This window comes from Salvelinus sp. IW2-2015, linkage group LG37 (assembly GCF_002910315.2).
Source record: "Salvelinus sp. IW2-2015 linkage group LG37, ASM291031v2, whole genome shotgun sequence".
Taxonomy (NCBI): Eukaryota; Metazoa; Chordata; class Actinopteri; order Salmoniformes; family Salmonidae; genus Salvelinus; species Salvelinus sp. IW2-2015.
The window spans coordinates 1,778,418-1,794,124 of NC_036876.1; the positions used below are offsets into that span (position 1 = coordinate 1,778,418).

Genomic DNA, 15,707 nt, shown 5'->3' on the forward strand with positions numbered 1-15,707 from the left:
CAGGTTCACACGCACATGTGACAGACGTGACAGAGTCTGGAGACGCCGTGGAGAACGTTCTGCTGCCTGCAACATCCTCCAGCATGACCGGTTTGGCGGTGGGTCAGTCATGGTGTGGGGTGGCATTTCTTTGGGGGCGCACTGCCCTCCATGTGCTGCCAGAGGTAGCCTGACTGCCATTAGGTACCGAGATGAGATCCTCAGACCCCTTGTGAGACCATATGTAGGTGCGGTTGGCCCTGGTTCCTCCTAATGCAAGACAATGCTAGACCTCATGTGGCTGGAGTGTGTCAGCAGTTCCTGCAAGAGGAAGGCATTGATGCTATGGACTGGGCCGCCCGTTCCCCAGACCTGAATCCAATTGAGCACATCTGGGACATCATGTCTCGCTCCATCCACCAACGCCACGTTGCACCACAGACTGTCCAGGAGTTGGCGGATGCTTTAGTCCAGGTCTGGGAGGAGATCCCTCAGGAGACCATCCGCCACCTCATCAGGAGCATGCCCAGGCGTTGTAGGGAGGTCATACAGGCACGTGGGGGCCACCAACACTACTGAGCCCCATTTTGACTTGTTTTAAGGACATTACATCAAAGTTGGATCAGCCTGTAGTGTGGTTTTCCACTTTAATTTTGAGTGACTCCAAATCCAGACCTCCATGGGTTGATAAATTTGATTTCCATTGATCATTTTTGTGTGATTTTGTTGTCAGCACATTCAACTATGTAAAGAAAAAAGTATTTAATAAGAATATTTCATTCATTCAGATCTAGGATGTGTTATTTTAGTGTTCCCTTTATTTTTTTGAGCAGTGTATATACCTAGATGGGACAACTACATATCACAGGCATAGAAAGTACATTTTTTCTCAATAGCATCGAGGTGAGGAGTTTCATTTAAGATACTGTTGAAGAGAGAGGGTTTCAGATGATTATGAAAGATGGGCAGGGACTCTGTTGTCCTAGCTTCAGGACCACCATTGCGGTGCCAGGACAAAGAAGAGCTTGGACTGGGCTAAGCGAGAGCTGCCCGGCCAAGAGACCTGAGGTGGCAGAACGGAGTGCCCCGGTTGGGGTATAGGGTTTGAGCATGGCCTGAAGGTAGAGAGGGGCAGTTCCTCTTGCTGCACCGTAGGTAAGCACCATGGTCTTGTAGTGGAGGCAAACTTAGACTGGAAGCCAGTGGAGTGTGCTGAGGAGCGGAGTGACATGAGAGAACTTGGGAAGGTTGAAAATCAAGCGGGCTGCAGTGTTCTGGATAAGTTGCAGGGGTTTGATGGCACAAGCTGGGAGCCCAGCCAATAGAGAGTTGCAGTAGTCCAGATGGGAGATGACAAGTGTCTGGATTACGACTTGTGCCGCTTCCTCTATGAGGTATGGTTGTACTCTGCGGATGTTGTAGAGCATGAACCTGTAGGAGCGGGTCACTGCTTTGATGTTTGCATAGAACATGTTCATCGGACTCTGGGTAGTTAGAAAAACAATTCAGTCAATTTGTAATAATGATTCAAAGTCCTTACCTGTGGTTGTATGCCACTCCAGTGTAGCTTTATCTCTGAACAGGGACTAATAACGCAATCTAAACAACTGAGAATTGGGAACTTGGAAATCTCCAACTTCGGACTTCAGTGCATTCAAGACAACTCTGAAATAAACGGGGAAAAATCTCCAACTGGGAAAAATAGTTTTGAATGGTCATCCAACTTGGAATTACAAGTTGGGAACCCTGGCCTCTTTCTAAAGCTCTGACTTTCTGACTTTCTGACCTGAAGATCACATAAGTCATGATTTTGACCTAGTTTTTAACCGAGTTCCCAGTTGTCTTGAAAGTACCAAAAGCATTACAATGTTTCAATCTGTGTACTGCAGGGCTAAACCAATGGTTGTTGAGCACAGATGTGGGTATGGGAATCATAATGGCACTTCCACTGATTTGTTGCTTCATGAAAGAGGGAGGAGCTTACCAGTACAAAATGCCACCTGAAACGAATTAAGGAAACTCATTAGATCCCTTCTTCCCCAGAAGAACAGAATTGTTTCCGTTTGATTGTTGCGCTGCATACACAGAAAGGTGAGTTTCAAAGGAATACTTTTGACAAGACTAACAGAAAAGTTTGTCAAATGTGAACCATGCTGTACCATCCCCATGTGGAATTCATAAGGCCTTTCAGTCAAATGTTGTGTTTGGAACTTAGTGCGAGGTGGGAATTTACCATTTGTGATGTCTCACATACCAGTTTAATGCATTCACATGCTTCATGCTCGTTGAGAAACACCGATTGGCTGATGGCCAAGAAGTTGCGTAAAACATGAAGTACAGCTATCATGCTTGTGAACAAGATAGTCTTAAAAATATATTGGTTTCATGATTTTGTTGCTGCATTTAACTACTGAAAATGCAGTAATCAAGGTCATTTCATTTTTTGGTGAACGCATGTGGGAGATCAGGATGAAAGACAAGTTTCCTACTGGTAATAATCAATTGGAGGGCTGTTCAAGTGTGTGGTAAATTCACACTTGGTTATGAGAGCAGTATGATTCACTCTTGTCAATCTGTGTTGTAGCACTTGCATGCATAGCCTACAGTTTGTGCTACAAGGTAGTTTACACTTATTTGTGGAACAGTTTAACCATTTATTGCAACAATTGTTTAAAGTTATATTTCATTGCCAACCATTGATTTTATATACACTACCATTCAAAAGTTAGGGGTCACTTAGAAATGTTCTTGTTTTTAACCTCTTAAGAATTAGCTCTAGAATTTTCACCTAAAATGACATGCACACATCTAACTGCCTGTAGCAATGATATGCATATTATTGGTACCATTTGAAAGGAAACACTTTGAAGTTTGTGGGAATGTGAAAGGAATGTAGCAGAATAATACAAATGTTTTTTTAAAGAAAGCATGTTTTTGTCCAATAAAATCACATCAAATTGATCAGAAATAGTGTAGACATTGCTAAAGTTGTAAACGACTATTGTAGCTGGAAATGGCTTTAAATAAAACATTACGGAAATCTAGAGGCCCATTATCAGCAACCATCACTCCTGTGTTCCAAGGGCACGTTGTTAGCTAATCCAAGTTCATAATTTTAAAAGGCTAATTGATCTGTAGAAAACCCTTTTGCAACTGTTAGCACAGCTGAAAACTTGTACTCATTAAAGAAGCAATAAAACTGTCCTTCTTTAGACTTGGGTATCTGGAGCATCAGCATTTGTGGGTTTGTTTACAGGCTCAAAATGGCCAGAAACAAAACTTAATTCTGAAACTTGTCAGTCTATTCTTGTTCTGAGAAATGAAGGTTATTCAATGCGAGAAATCAGCGTTTCCAGCTACAAGTCATTTACAACAATAAGTGTCTACATGGTATTTCTGATCAATTTATTTTTTTAATGTACCAAAAATATGCTTTCCTTTCAAAACAAGTATATTTCTAAGTAACCATAAACCTTTGAACAATAGTGTATATACACTAGATGACTAACAGGGGGTGCTGTGTTTAAGCCACCACACCTACATGTTGGTATTCACTCACCACTGTAAAATATTTAAACTAAATGAATTAGTTGTCATGTTTATTCTATTAGATGCCTTGAAGAGAACTTTCCATTATGTGAGCTAAACAAATGAACACATGTACCTTTTTTTTTTTTACATTTTGAGACGGCTGTTACTGTCCCTACTACAACACACAAAATACTTGTAAAAAAATGATTTGGTCCGTAACATTTAATTGAAGTACTGCTCCTACTAGAGTACCAATATGGCCGACCGGTGGCTTAAAAGCTGCTAGATGGCCAATGCCTTGCTGATGTATAAACTCCAGATAACATTCTTGCCAACCTGTTTGTGTTCGCTTTCTCCTGTTTTGAGGGTGTGTGCATGTGCACATCAGCTCTATTGTGTCAGTGACTCTGGTAAAATGGATTAAATGTTATATTATTCATGTCTTCAATTTAATGATCAGTGCTTGAGTTGGACTGAAAGAGATGCCTGTACTAATTTTGGGTGCTGGAACTGTTTACATTTAGGTCCAGGAGATCCACAATACTTTAAAAATAATCTTCTATAAGAGGAACGAGCAGTAGAACATTTGTGGTGCTATTACTTTTCCGGTGAGCTCCTGCCCAAGTTGAGCGCTGGTAATGGTTTCTGTTAGCATTTTGTAATGTTTTGACTTGTCTTTGTATGGCCTATAGTCTAAAACCTCTGCATATCTGATGGTTTAGCCTGGTTTTAGCCTGGTTTTAGCCTGGTTTTGGAGTGTATGTTCCAGCACGCTACACATGCAGACTTCCATTCATGTGTTGAAGCTTTTGTTATATGCTCAGCTGAGTGACTTAGGCCTGATTTTAGGACTCGCCAAGTCTTTGTGTCCAATGTAGACTATTTATTTTTGTTTTTCCACATTGTCATATTGCCATTTCTAAGCTTGTACACAACCCACATTATTAGAGGGATCTATTTTTACTCTGTGCTCAAACATTAAACGATTTTGGTGTTCTCAAATGTATAGATTTCAGTAATGTGAAATGTGGCCGTTTTGGCCATAATGTTAATATTTAAAAATGCTTTTTTTTACAGGCTAGTCACTTTGTACAACGGCGTGTCTGTGCCACTATGAAAAGACAGACTAATTAATTTGAAACTCAAAGGGATTGCAATGTTTTCTAACCCTTCGTCCCCAGCTTGAAGAGATGGCATCGTCCATGTCAGAGGACCAGTTCCTGTGCTCCATCTGTCTTGGTGTTTTCACCAACCCAGCCACAATCCCGTGTGGACACACATTTTGCAAGCCTTGTCTCGAGGCCTATTGGAACACTAGAGGAGACCCTGCAATCTGTGCTCTGTGCAAGACTAGCTTCACACCAACCCCCAACATCCAGGTCAACATAGTCTTGAGAGACCTTGTGGAAATCTTCAAGGGGGCAAGTGGAGGAGGGGACGAGGCCGTCGACCAGCCGACTGTGGCTCCTGGAGAGGTCTCCTGTGACGTATGCATAGGAGACAGGGTGCCCAAGGCCGTCAAGACCTGCCTGGTGTGTTTGTCATCGTACTGCCTGGAGCATGCAAGGGTCCACAATGCCCGGTTTTCCAGGCACCAGCTAGTCAGGCCCCTGGCTAACCTGGAGGAAAGGATGTGTCCGACCCACAACAGGCTCCTGGAGCTTTACTGCCGCACTGACAAGACCATGCTGTGTGTGGCGTGTGACGCTCACCAGGCGCCGGCCCACCAGGTTGTGTCGATGCAGGTAGAGTTCTTGGCTCAGAAGGTAAGGAGTTTTGGAGCAATTGTTCATCAATCCAGGGTTGTATTCATTAGGCACCAAATGGAAGCAAACTGAGAGGGACTAGCTGATAAATGTTTGTTTTTGTTTCCCACTGCGTTGTGTTTTGCTTTAACCCTGGTCTTGAGCTCTATTCTGTATGACACACCATAACACATTTGGAACAGAACATTGTTTCCTATTGGACTAGTTTGGGTAGTTGTCCCCACCCTGGGTTTTGGTTCTTTTCATTGGGTTTTCTTTCATTTGGTGCATTAAAAATAATTATTGAGCACCCTGTGCAGGTTTTTGTTCCAGCAGTAATGCTAACACCTATGTTCTTAACTTCAGGCTCAGCTGGCTAAAGACCAGACAGTGGTCAAGGAGAAGCTGAAGGCCACTCGGAATGAGGCAGAGAAATTAAACTCTTCAGTCCTACTCTGTGAGGTGACTTTTCATTTGAATTGGCTATGTTACACTGTTGTAATTTTGCAGTCTTTCACCTTAGAATTATAAAGTAATTCATTCCAACTTCCCATGGGGGTTACAAATTGTGCTTCTGATTTACCATGCCTTGAAGACCGCTCTTTGACCTCTTCAGCGGTGGGGTGGAATGCTGCAGAACGTTCAGAAATGTATCATGTAGAACAAAATGTCTGTCAGATTTATCAAGAAGTTGCGTCTGTGCTATTTATTGCATTTCTTGCATTTCTATCTGTAACTTCCAGAAAGTATCAAATCCCATGAATCCTCACACTTCTGTTTCGTTTACTTGCAGAATAAAGCAGCGAGGCAAATCGAGTTTGTGAATGAGTTCCGCCTAGCCCTGGTCAGCAAGGTGAGGCTGATTTACGATCGCTACAACACTGAGGCCTCGAGGAGAGTGGACGAGCTGGTGAGGACAGCTTCCCATTGGAACCGTGCGCTTGAAGAAGACATCACAGCTCTGATGAGCAGAGTTTTTGCACTGGAGCGGGTGATTGGCTCCTCAGACTCCTTTGAGCTTCTTAATGTGAGTTATTGGGCGTGTTTGACTTTGCAGCTAAATTGAGAGTTTGACTGATCTGCAAATCCCTTTATATCATAAATAGCTAAATGTTTTGTGTAGCTCAGTCAATTTACCCTGTGAGGAATCGTGGTTTAGATTTTCTCGAACACGATTGTGCTCTTCTCCAGATGTATACGCCTGTCTTACAGTCCCAGTCATGGATGCAACTATGGTGGAAACTTCTTCCAGCCAATGCTTACACCAATCTAATACGTTGTAGAGTCCCCACATGTCTTGGATCCAACTCAGTCATCATTGTAGGTGGATCAACATGCGTGTATGATGCATTTGTTTAACTCCATTAATTCATTCTCGCTCTTTCTCCTTTTAGAATCTTCCCTCTCTCCCTCCTGCTCCTCCAGATGGCATCAGAGGACCATGCAGCGTCAACATCCCCACAGATCTACTGGGGAACCTTGTGGAGGATTTCATGCAAAACATTGCCAAACTACCTAAGATGGGCTACTTGACTACAAACGGCAATGCTGGCTCAGGTCTGTGTGAACACAGCCAAAGTCAGATTATACACAGAATACTAAACATTAAGAACACCTGCTCATTCCTTCATACTGACCAGGTGAAAAGAATGATCTCTTATTGATGTCACTTGTTACAATCACTTCAGTCAGCGCAGATGACAATTGAGACATGGCTTGTACGTGTGCCGTTCAGAATTAATGGACAAGACAAAATATTTAAGTGCCTTCGAACAGGGTATGGTAGGTGATACACGCACCGGAATGTGTATCAATAATAGTCCACCACCCAAAGGACATCCAGCCAACTTGAGAACTGTGGGAAGCATTGGAGTCAGCATCCCTATGGGATGGTTTTGACTTTGTAGATTTCATGCCACAATGAATTGAAGCTATTCTGAAGGCATGAGGACCTCTTTCCCCACACCTATTGATGTAATTATATTGAGTCGTACGGAAGTTTAAAATGCATTCGGTCATTTCTAAATGTGAAGTATTTTAATGAAGATTTGATTGATAAATTATTGACTCTTCCTCAATTGAAGGAGACTATGATATCTTTGCAATAAGGGGGGGAAGTCAGACTTCCTTCACTGGTCCTCAACTCTGACACTTAATTCAGAGTAGTTGGCATGCCCGGGAGCAGGTTGGTTCTGAAGGGTTTGTTGCCTTAAACATTTACCTGACTGGTTATCCCGAGTTGCACTCAGAGCTGACCTAACCCACCTCACAACTCCTCAAACCTGATTAGGATACCCCTCTGGTTCTAGATCAGCATTCCTAGTCTGACAACATAAGTATGGGCCCAGATGTGCAAAATTAAATGTTTGTAATTGTATGTTTTCTAATAAATTGTTGTTACCTTCTGTTTATCCTTCAGAGATTGCCTTGGTTAAAGAGTTCACAGGTGAGCTAATGTGTAGTCCTGACTCTGCCTCCATGTGTGTTATATTTAGTGCTTGGTGTGTTAATAACCCGATATCCTCAACTTTGGAAAATGAATTCAACAATGGATTGTAGTTTTCCTCTACCTATCCCTTCTCCTCCTCTCAGTTGAGGTGACTCCTGACCCCAGCACAGCCCACCCATCGCTGCTGTTCAGAAGGGGGTCCCATGGTTGTGAGATTCGGGTGGACCGGAGCAAGATGGCTAGGAAGTTCCCCCTGTCGGCCCAGCGCTTCACCCAGGTGCCTTGCGTCCTCGCCACCCAGGGGTTCAGCAGCCATCGAGCCTACTGGGAGGTTGAGGTGGAGGACTGGGATGGAAATGGATCTGATGTGTGGTTTATAGGTGTGGCAACTGAGTCCTCCATGACTTCTCAAGGGGTGAGTCTCACCCCTGAGAAGGGGTTCTGGGTCCTGGTACATCGTGAGGGGAGGCTTTGGCCCAACCCTATCCCCAACCCTGCCACCAACCCTTTGGCCATCGTAACACAAATGAGGAAGGTATGTAGAAGATGGATACATGGTACACTTGCCCCAAAGGGCTTTCTAGTCTAGTACATTTTCTATGATGGGTGTTTTAATATTAAATAAATACAACTTTTCTTTAAACATCTCGTTGCCAATAGAGGGTGAGATCTCACTGGGATATTTGACCTGGCGAAATGGCTAATTTTAGTTGGCTTCATGCATGTCTTTGGAGCTAGCCTTTGTCATAAGTTTAGATATTTGACATTATTGAAGTGGTTGTTTTGCTTATATCTACGGCTTTAATATCAAGTCAAATGTAATAAATATCCGAGGGGCAATTTTTCCCATCTACTTTAACTTTTTATTCATGAGCTTCATTACACATTACAGGCACATGTGGGTGTGTACTTCGACGGGCGGAAGCGACTCGTGTCATTCTACGACATCCATCTCGGTCATCACCTCTACACGTACAACCACGTGCCAACCAATGAAAGACTCTTCCCTGTCTTCAGCCCTGACTTCTTCCGTTCTGCATTCAAACCTGCCAACCACGCCATGATTGTTAGAACCCACACTGCCACAAACCACCAATGTGGACGATGATGCTCATTGACAGTCCAATCCTTTTGGGGCAGAGTTCTTGTCAGGATCATTAGAAAATGGTGAATTCAAAAATGTTTTAAAGAGGTATTGTTCTACGAATGTTTCTTGTGTGTGTGAAGTTTTACAAAATAAAATATTTTTTATTTACCTCTAGCTTCTTAATCTTGCATGTAGAAAAGTACAGCTGTCCCCTCCCATCTAACAGGACTGTATATTTATATAGTGGCATCGCCTTCATTACGATTCACGTGGGATGAGTCTGAAACTGTGACTAGCGTTTCAAACTTTGCTTCCCCTGTCCTTAAGGTCTACATTTTATGTCATTGGACGCGGTCTGAAGGGACCTTGGTCCTCTCCAATGGAGTTGAGGAGACCCGGGAAAGATCAATTGCTCCCTCGTCACCATTGAATGAAAACGATTTGTCCCCCTCTGACCTTCTCCTCCAATGGATTTTGAGAAGGGGAGGATGTGTGGACTATGCAATTCAAGTCCTATTTCAGTCCAAGTGTAGAACTGGGCACATGTCTGTATTGACTACTCTAGCCTCTTGCCAGGCAAATTCATTGGTTATCCATTCAGAATTTTGCAGATAGTGTTTGTTGCAGCCCACTTCTCTATTTGTGTCCACTTGCCGTGGATTTAAAAGCATTGGTTCCGGTGTGAGCGTTTCCACTGTTAAATCTATTACTGGGAGTGAAGTGCACACTTCATGAGAGGAGATATTTATTGGTATGCAATTCATTGGTGAATACCAAACCTCTCCCCTACCAACTCACTCGGAGGGCCCTCCATTGGCACAGGCTGCTGATGAAACTGAGGATGACTTCCAGGGTGGCAAGGTGATGAATAAACCCTTCAACTTTGGGATATACTCGTGACTTGAGGCGATTAATGTTCCATGACATTCTAACACATTCCTGTGTTTATACAAGCTGCTAAAACATATCCTGGGAAGTGTTAAATTAAAATGCATGTGTCACACGCCTCCATTCTGTACTAATGGGCAATTTTGACACTTCAGCCAATTTATTTCCAGCACCAAACCAGGGTCTACAAATGTGAAAATGGTTTTTCTGTGGTTAAACATGGGTTCAGAATGTGTACGCACAGCAGTGTTCTAGAATATTGGACTGTTAGCTTATTCATTCTCAGTGCAGCTCAAGCAATTTCTCCATATCAAAACATTCAAATGAATACTCTCTTACCGGAACAACGTTGGTTGAGAATTGTGGGGAGGTGCGCGTACAGGCTGTCTATGGATGGTGGTCTGAGCCGTGTCGCAATGCGACACTGGACTATAACGTCTATGGACTACGATTTACTCAACTCCTGGCTCATTTCAAAAAATGTCAAAGGTAATTGAGGAGAGGTGGCGTAAGGGAATGTGGAAGGAAATGTTTGATATTAAGCAACTCTCCTACATGCACATCAAGCAAATTATGTTTAAAGGTAGATCGCAAAATCTGTAAAGTGATAAAACAAATGAAGTTTATCAATACATTTGATCGTTTTTAAATTTGTGCATGTTTCCTCTGACAAAAGAAAAGTTGATTCAAGGGGGTGTGGCAGATCTGTGTTAGGTTTTTGCCAGGCATAATGGGACCGATGTGTGTCCATAGAAGACTCTTCCAAGAATCTTGACTCTTCCAGGTGCTTCCAAATGCTTTTTGGATGAGATGGGTCCCATTATGTCTGGGGGAGACAACACTACATTTCACAGTAAGAACCTAATACTAACGGTAAAGTGTGATGGTTTGGGGATGCTTTGCTGCCTCAGGACCTGGATGTCTTGCCTTAATAGAAGGAACCATGAATTCTGCTCTGGGGCAGAATTCTACAGGAGAATGTCAGGCTGGGTCATACAGCAAGACAATTATCCAAATTGCACAAGTCTATGTGAAAATGGTTAAAAAGCACATTTTAAAGTTTTGGAATGGCCTAGTCAAAATCCAGACAATCTCAATTGAGATGTGGCATTACTTGAAACGAGCAGTTCATACCTGGAATGCATTTGAATTAACAGGTGTGCCTTGTTAAAAGTGTATTTGTGGAATTAATTTCCTTTAATGTGTTTGAGCCAATCAGTTCTGACAAGGTAGAGGTGGTATACAGAAGATGGCCCTATTTGGTAAAATACCAAGTCCATATTATGGCAAGAACAGCTCAAATAAGCAAAGAGAAATGACAGTCCATTACTTTAAGACATGGTCAGTCAATGCAGAACATTTCAAGAACTTTGAAAGTTTCTTCAAGTGCAGTCGCAAAATCCATTAAGCCCTACGATGAAGCTGCATAAAGTAAAATTACAGCTATCATGCTTGTAAACAAGTTAGCATAAAATAATGTATTGCTTTTATACGTTTTGTTGCTGCATTTAACTGCTGAAAATGCAGTTGTCAAGGTAATTTCCTTCATAAGTGACGTCAGCATGTGGGTGCTCAAGATGAAAGACTAGTTCACCACTAGTAACACTCCAGTTGGAGGGCCGTTTAAGTGGGTAAAAAAAAATTAACGTGTAAATTAAGCAGCATAATTCCCTTGCCACTATGTCAAACACAAATGGCACTCTTGACAATCAGAAGTTTGTAGCACTTGCACGTACCTTTTATTTTGTGCTACAAGATAGATTACAATATAAGGACTGCACAAAACTTATTTTGTAAAACATTTTAACCATTTATTGCAAAAATCATTTATTAATCGTGTACAAACATATTTCATTGACAACCAAAGATTTATGACTGATAGGTGGTGCTGTGTTTAAGCCACCGTGCCTCCATATTGGTAAAATCAAATAAAAATGTATTGGTCACATAAACATGTTTAGCAGATGTTATTGTGAGTGTAGAAAAATGCTTATGCTTCTAGATCTGACAGTGCAGCAGTATCTAACAGGTAATATCTAACAATTCAACAATAACCTAATACACACAATCTAGTAAAGGAATGGGATAAGAATATATAAAAAAATATATGAATGAGGAGTGATAGAGTGGCTAAGATGCAATAGATAGTGTAGTATACAGTATATACATATGAGATGAGTAATGCGAGATGTGTAAAAATTCTTAAAGTGGCGTTATTAAAGTGACTAGTGTTCCAATTATTTATTAAAGTGGCCAATGATATCAAGTCTGCAAGTAGGCTGAGAACGCACCCTTGTGGGGCCCCCAATGTTGAGGATCAGCGGAGTGGAGATGTTGTTTCCTACCTTCACCACCTGGGGGAGGCCCGTCAGGAAGTCCATGACCCAATTGCACAGGGCGGGGTCGGGAGTCTGGGTCTCAAGCTTATAGATGAGTTTGGAGGGTACTGTGGTGATGAATGCTGAGCTGTAGTCAATGAACAACATTCTTACATAGGTATTCCTCTTGTCCAGATGGGATAGGTCAGTGTGCAGTGTGATGGCGATTGCATCATCTGTGGACCTATTGGGGCTTTAAGCAAATTTAAGTGAGTCTAGAGTAACAGGTGGGGTGGAGGTTATATGATCCTTGACAAGTCTCTCAAACACTTCATGATGACAGAAGTGAGTGCTACGGGGCGATAGTTATTTACTTCAGTTAGCTTTGCATTCTTGGCCACCCTTGTTCCTGTTCACATCTTGAAGCATGTGGAGACAGCAGAGTGGGATAGGGATTGATTTAATATGTAAACACACCAGCCAGCTGGTCTACGCATGCTGAGGACACGGCTAGGGATGCCGTCTGGTCCGGCAGCTTGCGAGGGTTAACATATTTAAATGTTTTATTCACGTCCGCCACGGAGAAGGAGAGCCCGCAGTCTTTGGTAGCGGGCCACGTCGGTGGCACTGTATTATCCTCAAAGCGGGCAAAGAAGGTGTTTAGTTTGTCTGGAAGCAAAATGTCGATGTCCGCGATGGGGCTGGTTTTCTGTTTGTAATCCGCGATCGTCTGTAGACCCCGCCACATACGCCTCATGTTTGAGACGTTGAATTGCGACTGCCACTTTGTCCTTATACTGACACTTTGCTTGTTTGATTGCCTTACGGAGGGAATAACTACACTGTATTTGGCCATATTCCCACTCACCTTGCCTTGATTAAATGTGGTGGAACATGCTTTCAGTTTAGCGTGAATGCTGCCATCCATCCATGGTTTCTGGTTCGGGAAGGTTTTAATAGTCAGAACTTGCTCACTGGGTCAGCGTATACGTCAGTGTTATTCTCTGAGGCTACCCGGAACATATCCCAGTCGACGTGATCGAAACAAGCGTGAAATCCGATTGGTCAGATCAGCGTGGGACCTAAGCACGGGTGCTTCCTGTTTCAGTTTCTGCCTATAGAAAAGGAGCAACAAGATGGAGTCAAGGTCAGATTTGCCAAAAGGAGGGTGGGGGTGGGCCTTGTATGCATTGCAGAAGGTAGAGTAGCAATGGTCGAGCGCGTTACTCGCTCGTGTATGCAGTCGATATGCTGACAGAATTTAGGTAGCCTTGTTCTCAAATTAACTTTGTTAAAATCCCCGGCTACAATAAATTCAGCCTCAGGATATATGGTTTCCAGTTTGCATAAAGTCCAGTTTCTTGAAGGCCGTCTTTGTATCGGCATGGGGTGGGATATACACGGCTGTAACCGAGGAAAGTTCTCTTGGGAGATAATACGGTTGGCATTTGATTGTAAGGGATTCTAGGTCAGGTGAACAAAAGGACTTGATTTCCTGTATGTTGTTACGATTACACCATGAGTCGTTAACTTCTCTGCGCTACGGATCCCTTTTACGGGATCATTTTCCTAAACAACTGCTGAATTGCAGGGCACAAAATATTATAAAAAATATTTATAATCATGCAATATAAGTGAAATATACCAAAACACAGCTTAGCTTGTTGTTAATCGTGTCAGATTTTGAAAATATGCTTTACAGCGAAAGCAATCCAAGCTTTTGTGAGTCTATCAATCAATGCTACAACAGTTAGCCTTATATTAGCTTGGTTAGCTTGGTCACGAAAGTCAGAAAAGCAATAAAAGTTATCGCTTACCTTTGATAATCTTCGGATGTTTGCACTCACGAGACTCCCAGTTACACAACAAATGTTATTTTTGTTCGATAAAATATTACTTTTATAACAAAAAAAAACGCCATTTGGGTTGCGCGTTATGTTCAGAAAACCAAAGCCTCGTTCCGTTCGACGAAAATTCCAAAAAGTATCCGTAATGGTCGTAGAAACATGTCAAATGTTTTTATAATCAAAACATAATCGATAATATTTCAACCGGACCGTAACCTATTCAATAAGAGAGAAAAAGAAATGGAGAGCTACCTCTCTCGCGCGCAGGAATAAATCAGAGGACACCTGACTAGTTTTGAAAAATTTCGCTCATTTTTCAAAATAAAAGCCTGTAACTATGTCTAAAGCCTGGTCACAGCCTGAGGAAGCCATTGGAAAAAAGAATCTGGTTGATACCCCTTTAAATGGAAGAAAGACAGGCCAGGAAACACAGATTTAAAATTAAAATGAATTACTTCCGGGTTAGATTTTCTCAGGTTTTCGCCTGCAGAATCAGTTTTGTTATACTCACAGACAATATTTTGACAGTTTTGGAAACTTGAGTGTTTTCTATCCTAATCTGTAAATTATATGCATATTCTACGATCTGGACCTGAGAAATAGTCCGTTTACCCTGGGAACGTTATTTAAAAAATATATATATATATGACCCCTAGCGTCAAGAGGTTAATCATGAAACATATACCCCCGCCCTTCTTACCGGAGAGATGTTTATTCCTGTCACCGCGATGCACTGAAAATCAAGTTGGCTGTACCGACTCTGACAGCATATTCCAAACTAACCATGTTTCCGTGAAACAGAGTATGTTACAATCCCGGATATCTCTTTGGAAAGCAACTCTTGCTCTGATGCCTTGTTAACTAGGGACTGGACATTAGCGAGTAATGTATTCAGAAGCGGTGGCTGGTGTGCGCACCTCCGAAGCCTCACTAGAAGACCGCTCTGGCTCCCTCTCCTCCGTTGTTTCGGGTCGGCCTACAGAATCAGTTAAAATGCCCTTGGAGGTGCAGACAAAGGATACGCTTTGGGAAAGTCGGATTCCTTGTCGTAGTGCTGGTTGTGCTGGTAAGTTGACGTCTCTGATATCCAATAGTTCTTCCCGGCTGTATCTAATAACACTTAAGGTTTTCTGGGCAAACAATGTAAGAAATAATACATACATTTTTTAAATACTGAACAGTTTCTTAAGGACTAGAAGCGAAGCTGCCATCTCTATCGGCGCCATCTTGTTTCCCTCCACTGTAAAAAATAAATAGTTTTGGAAGCTATAGAAATGCATTTATTAATGTCTACATTCAATTTTGGCACGTGTATTATATTAGACACCTTAACAACTACTTTTCTTTATATTATGTGAGCTATACAAAATGTGTCAAATGTACCTTAAAAGTATAATTTTGAGATTACTAATGTTACTGTCCCCACTACAACAACAAAATAATTGTTAGAAGTACTGCTTCTAGGAGGGAGCACAAATATGGCCGACCGGTGGCTTCAAAGCCTCTCGATGGCCAATACATAGCATCAGCAAGCCAGAGTATATATTCATCATTGTTGCCAACCTACTGTATGTTCGTTTGCCGTCTCCTGTTTTGTCGGTGACTCCGGTAAAATGCATTGGTTTGTGCATTTACGGATTAATTGTTATATTCTATATAATCACTCGTGCTTAAGTCCGTGACTGCAGTAATCAATATTCATGTGGTCTTCAATGTGTAAAGATCAGTGCTTAACTTGGACTGAAATAGGTGCCTGTACTCATTGTGGGTGCTGGTACTGTTTATATTTATGTGCAGGAGCTACACAATACTTTTAGTATAATATTCTAAAAGAAGAACAGGAGCCCAAGCAGTGGAATATTT

At 42.1% G+C, this 15,707-nt stretch overlaps 1 protein-coding gene across 1 annotated transcript; it reads left to right on the forward strand.

Annotated features, from left to right (window-relative positions):
- The first annotated feature begins 2,002 nt into the window (after nt 1-2,002).
- LOC111960024 (E3 ubiquitin-protein ligase TRIM17-like) lies at nt 2,003-8,959 on the forward strand. The gene is made up of 8 exons (XM_023981892.2): nt 2,003-2,070; nt 4,692-5,276; nt 5,622-5,717; nt 6,049-6,282; nt 6,650-6,812; nt 7,675-7,701; nt 7,848-8,239; nt 8,597-8,959. Exons 2-8 carry the CDS (start codon nt 4,701-4,703, stop codon nt 8,810-8,812), a joined length of 1,704 nt encoding a protein of 567 aa, XP_023837660.1. The 5' UTR covers nt 2,003-2,070; nt 4,692-4,700; the 3' UTR covers nt 8,813-8,959.
- Nucleotides 8,960-15,707: the final 6,748 nt, after the last annotated feature.

Excerpts from the sequence above, each read along its gene's own strand:
- LOC111960024 (XM_023981892.2), top strand. The coding sequence starts at position 4,701 with ATGGCATCGTCCATGTCAGAGGACCAGTTCCTGTGCTCCATCTGTCTT. Across the intron at positions 5,277-5,621 it reads TAGAGTTCTTGGCTCAGAAG|GCTCAGCTGGCTAAAGACCA; the intron begins GTAAGGAGTTTT and ends TCTTAACTTCAG. Across the intron at positions 6,813-7,674 it reads AAACGGCAATGCTGGCTCAG|AGATTGCCTTGGTTAAAGAG; the intron begins GTCTGTGTGAAC and ends TTTATCCTTCAG.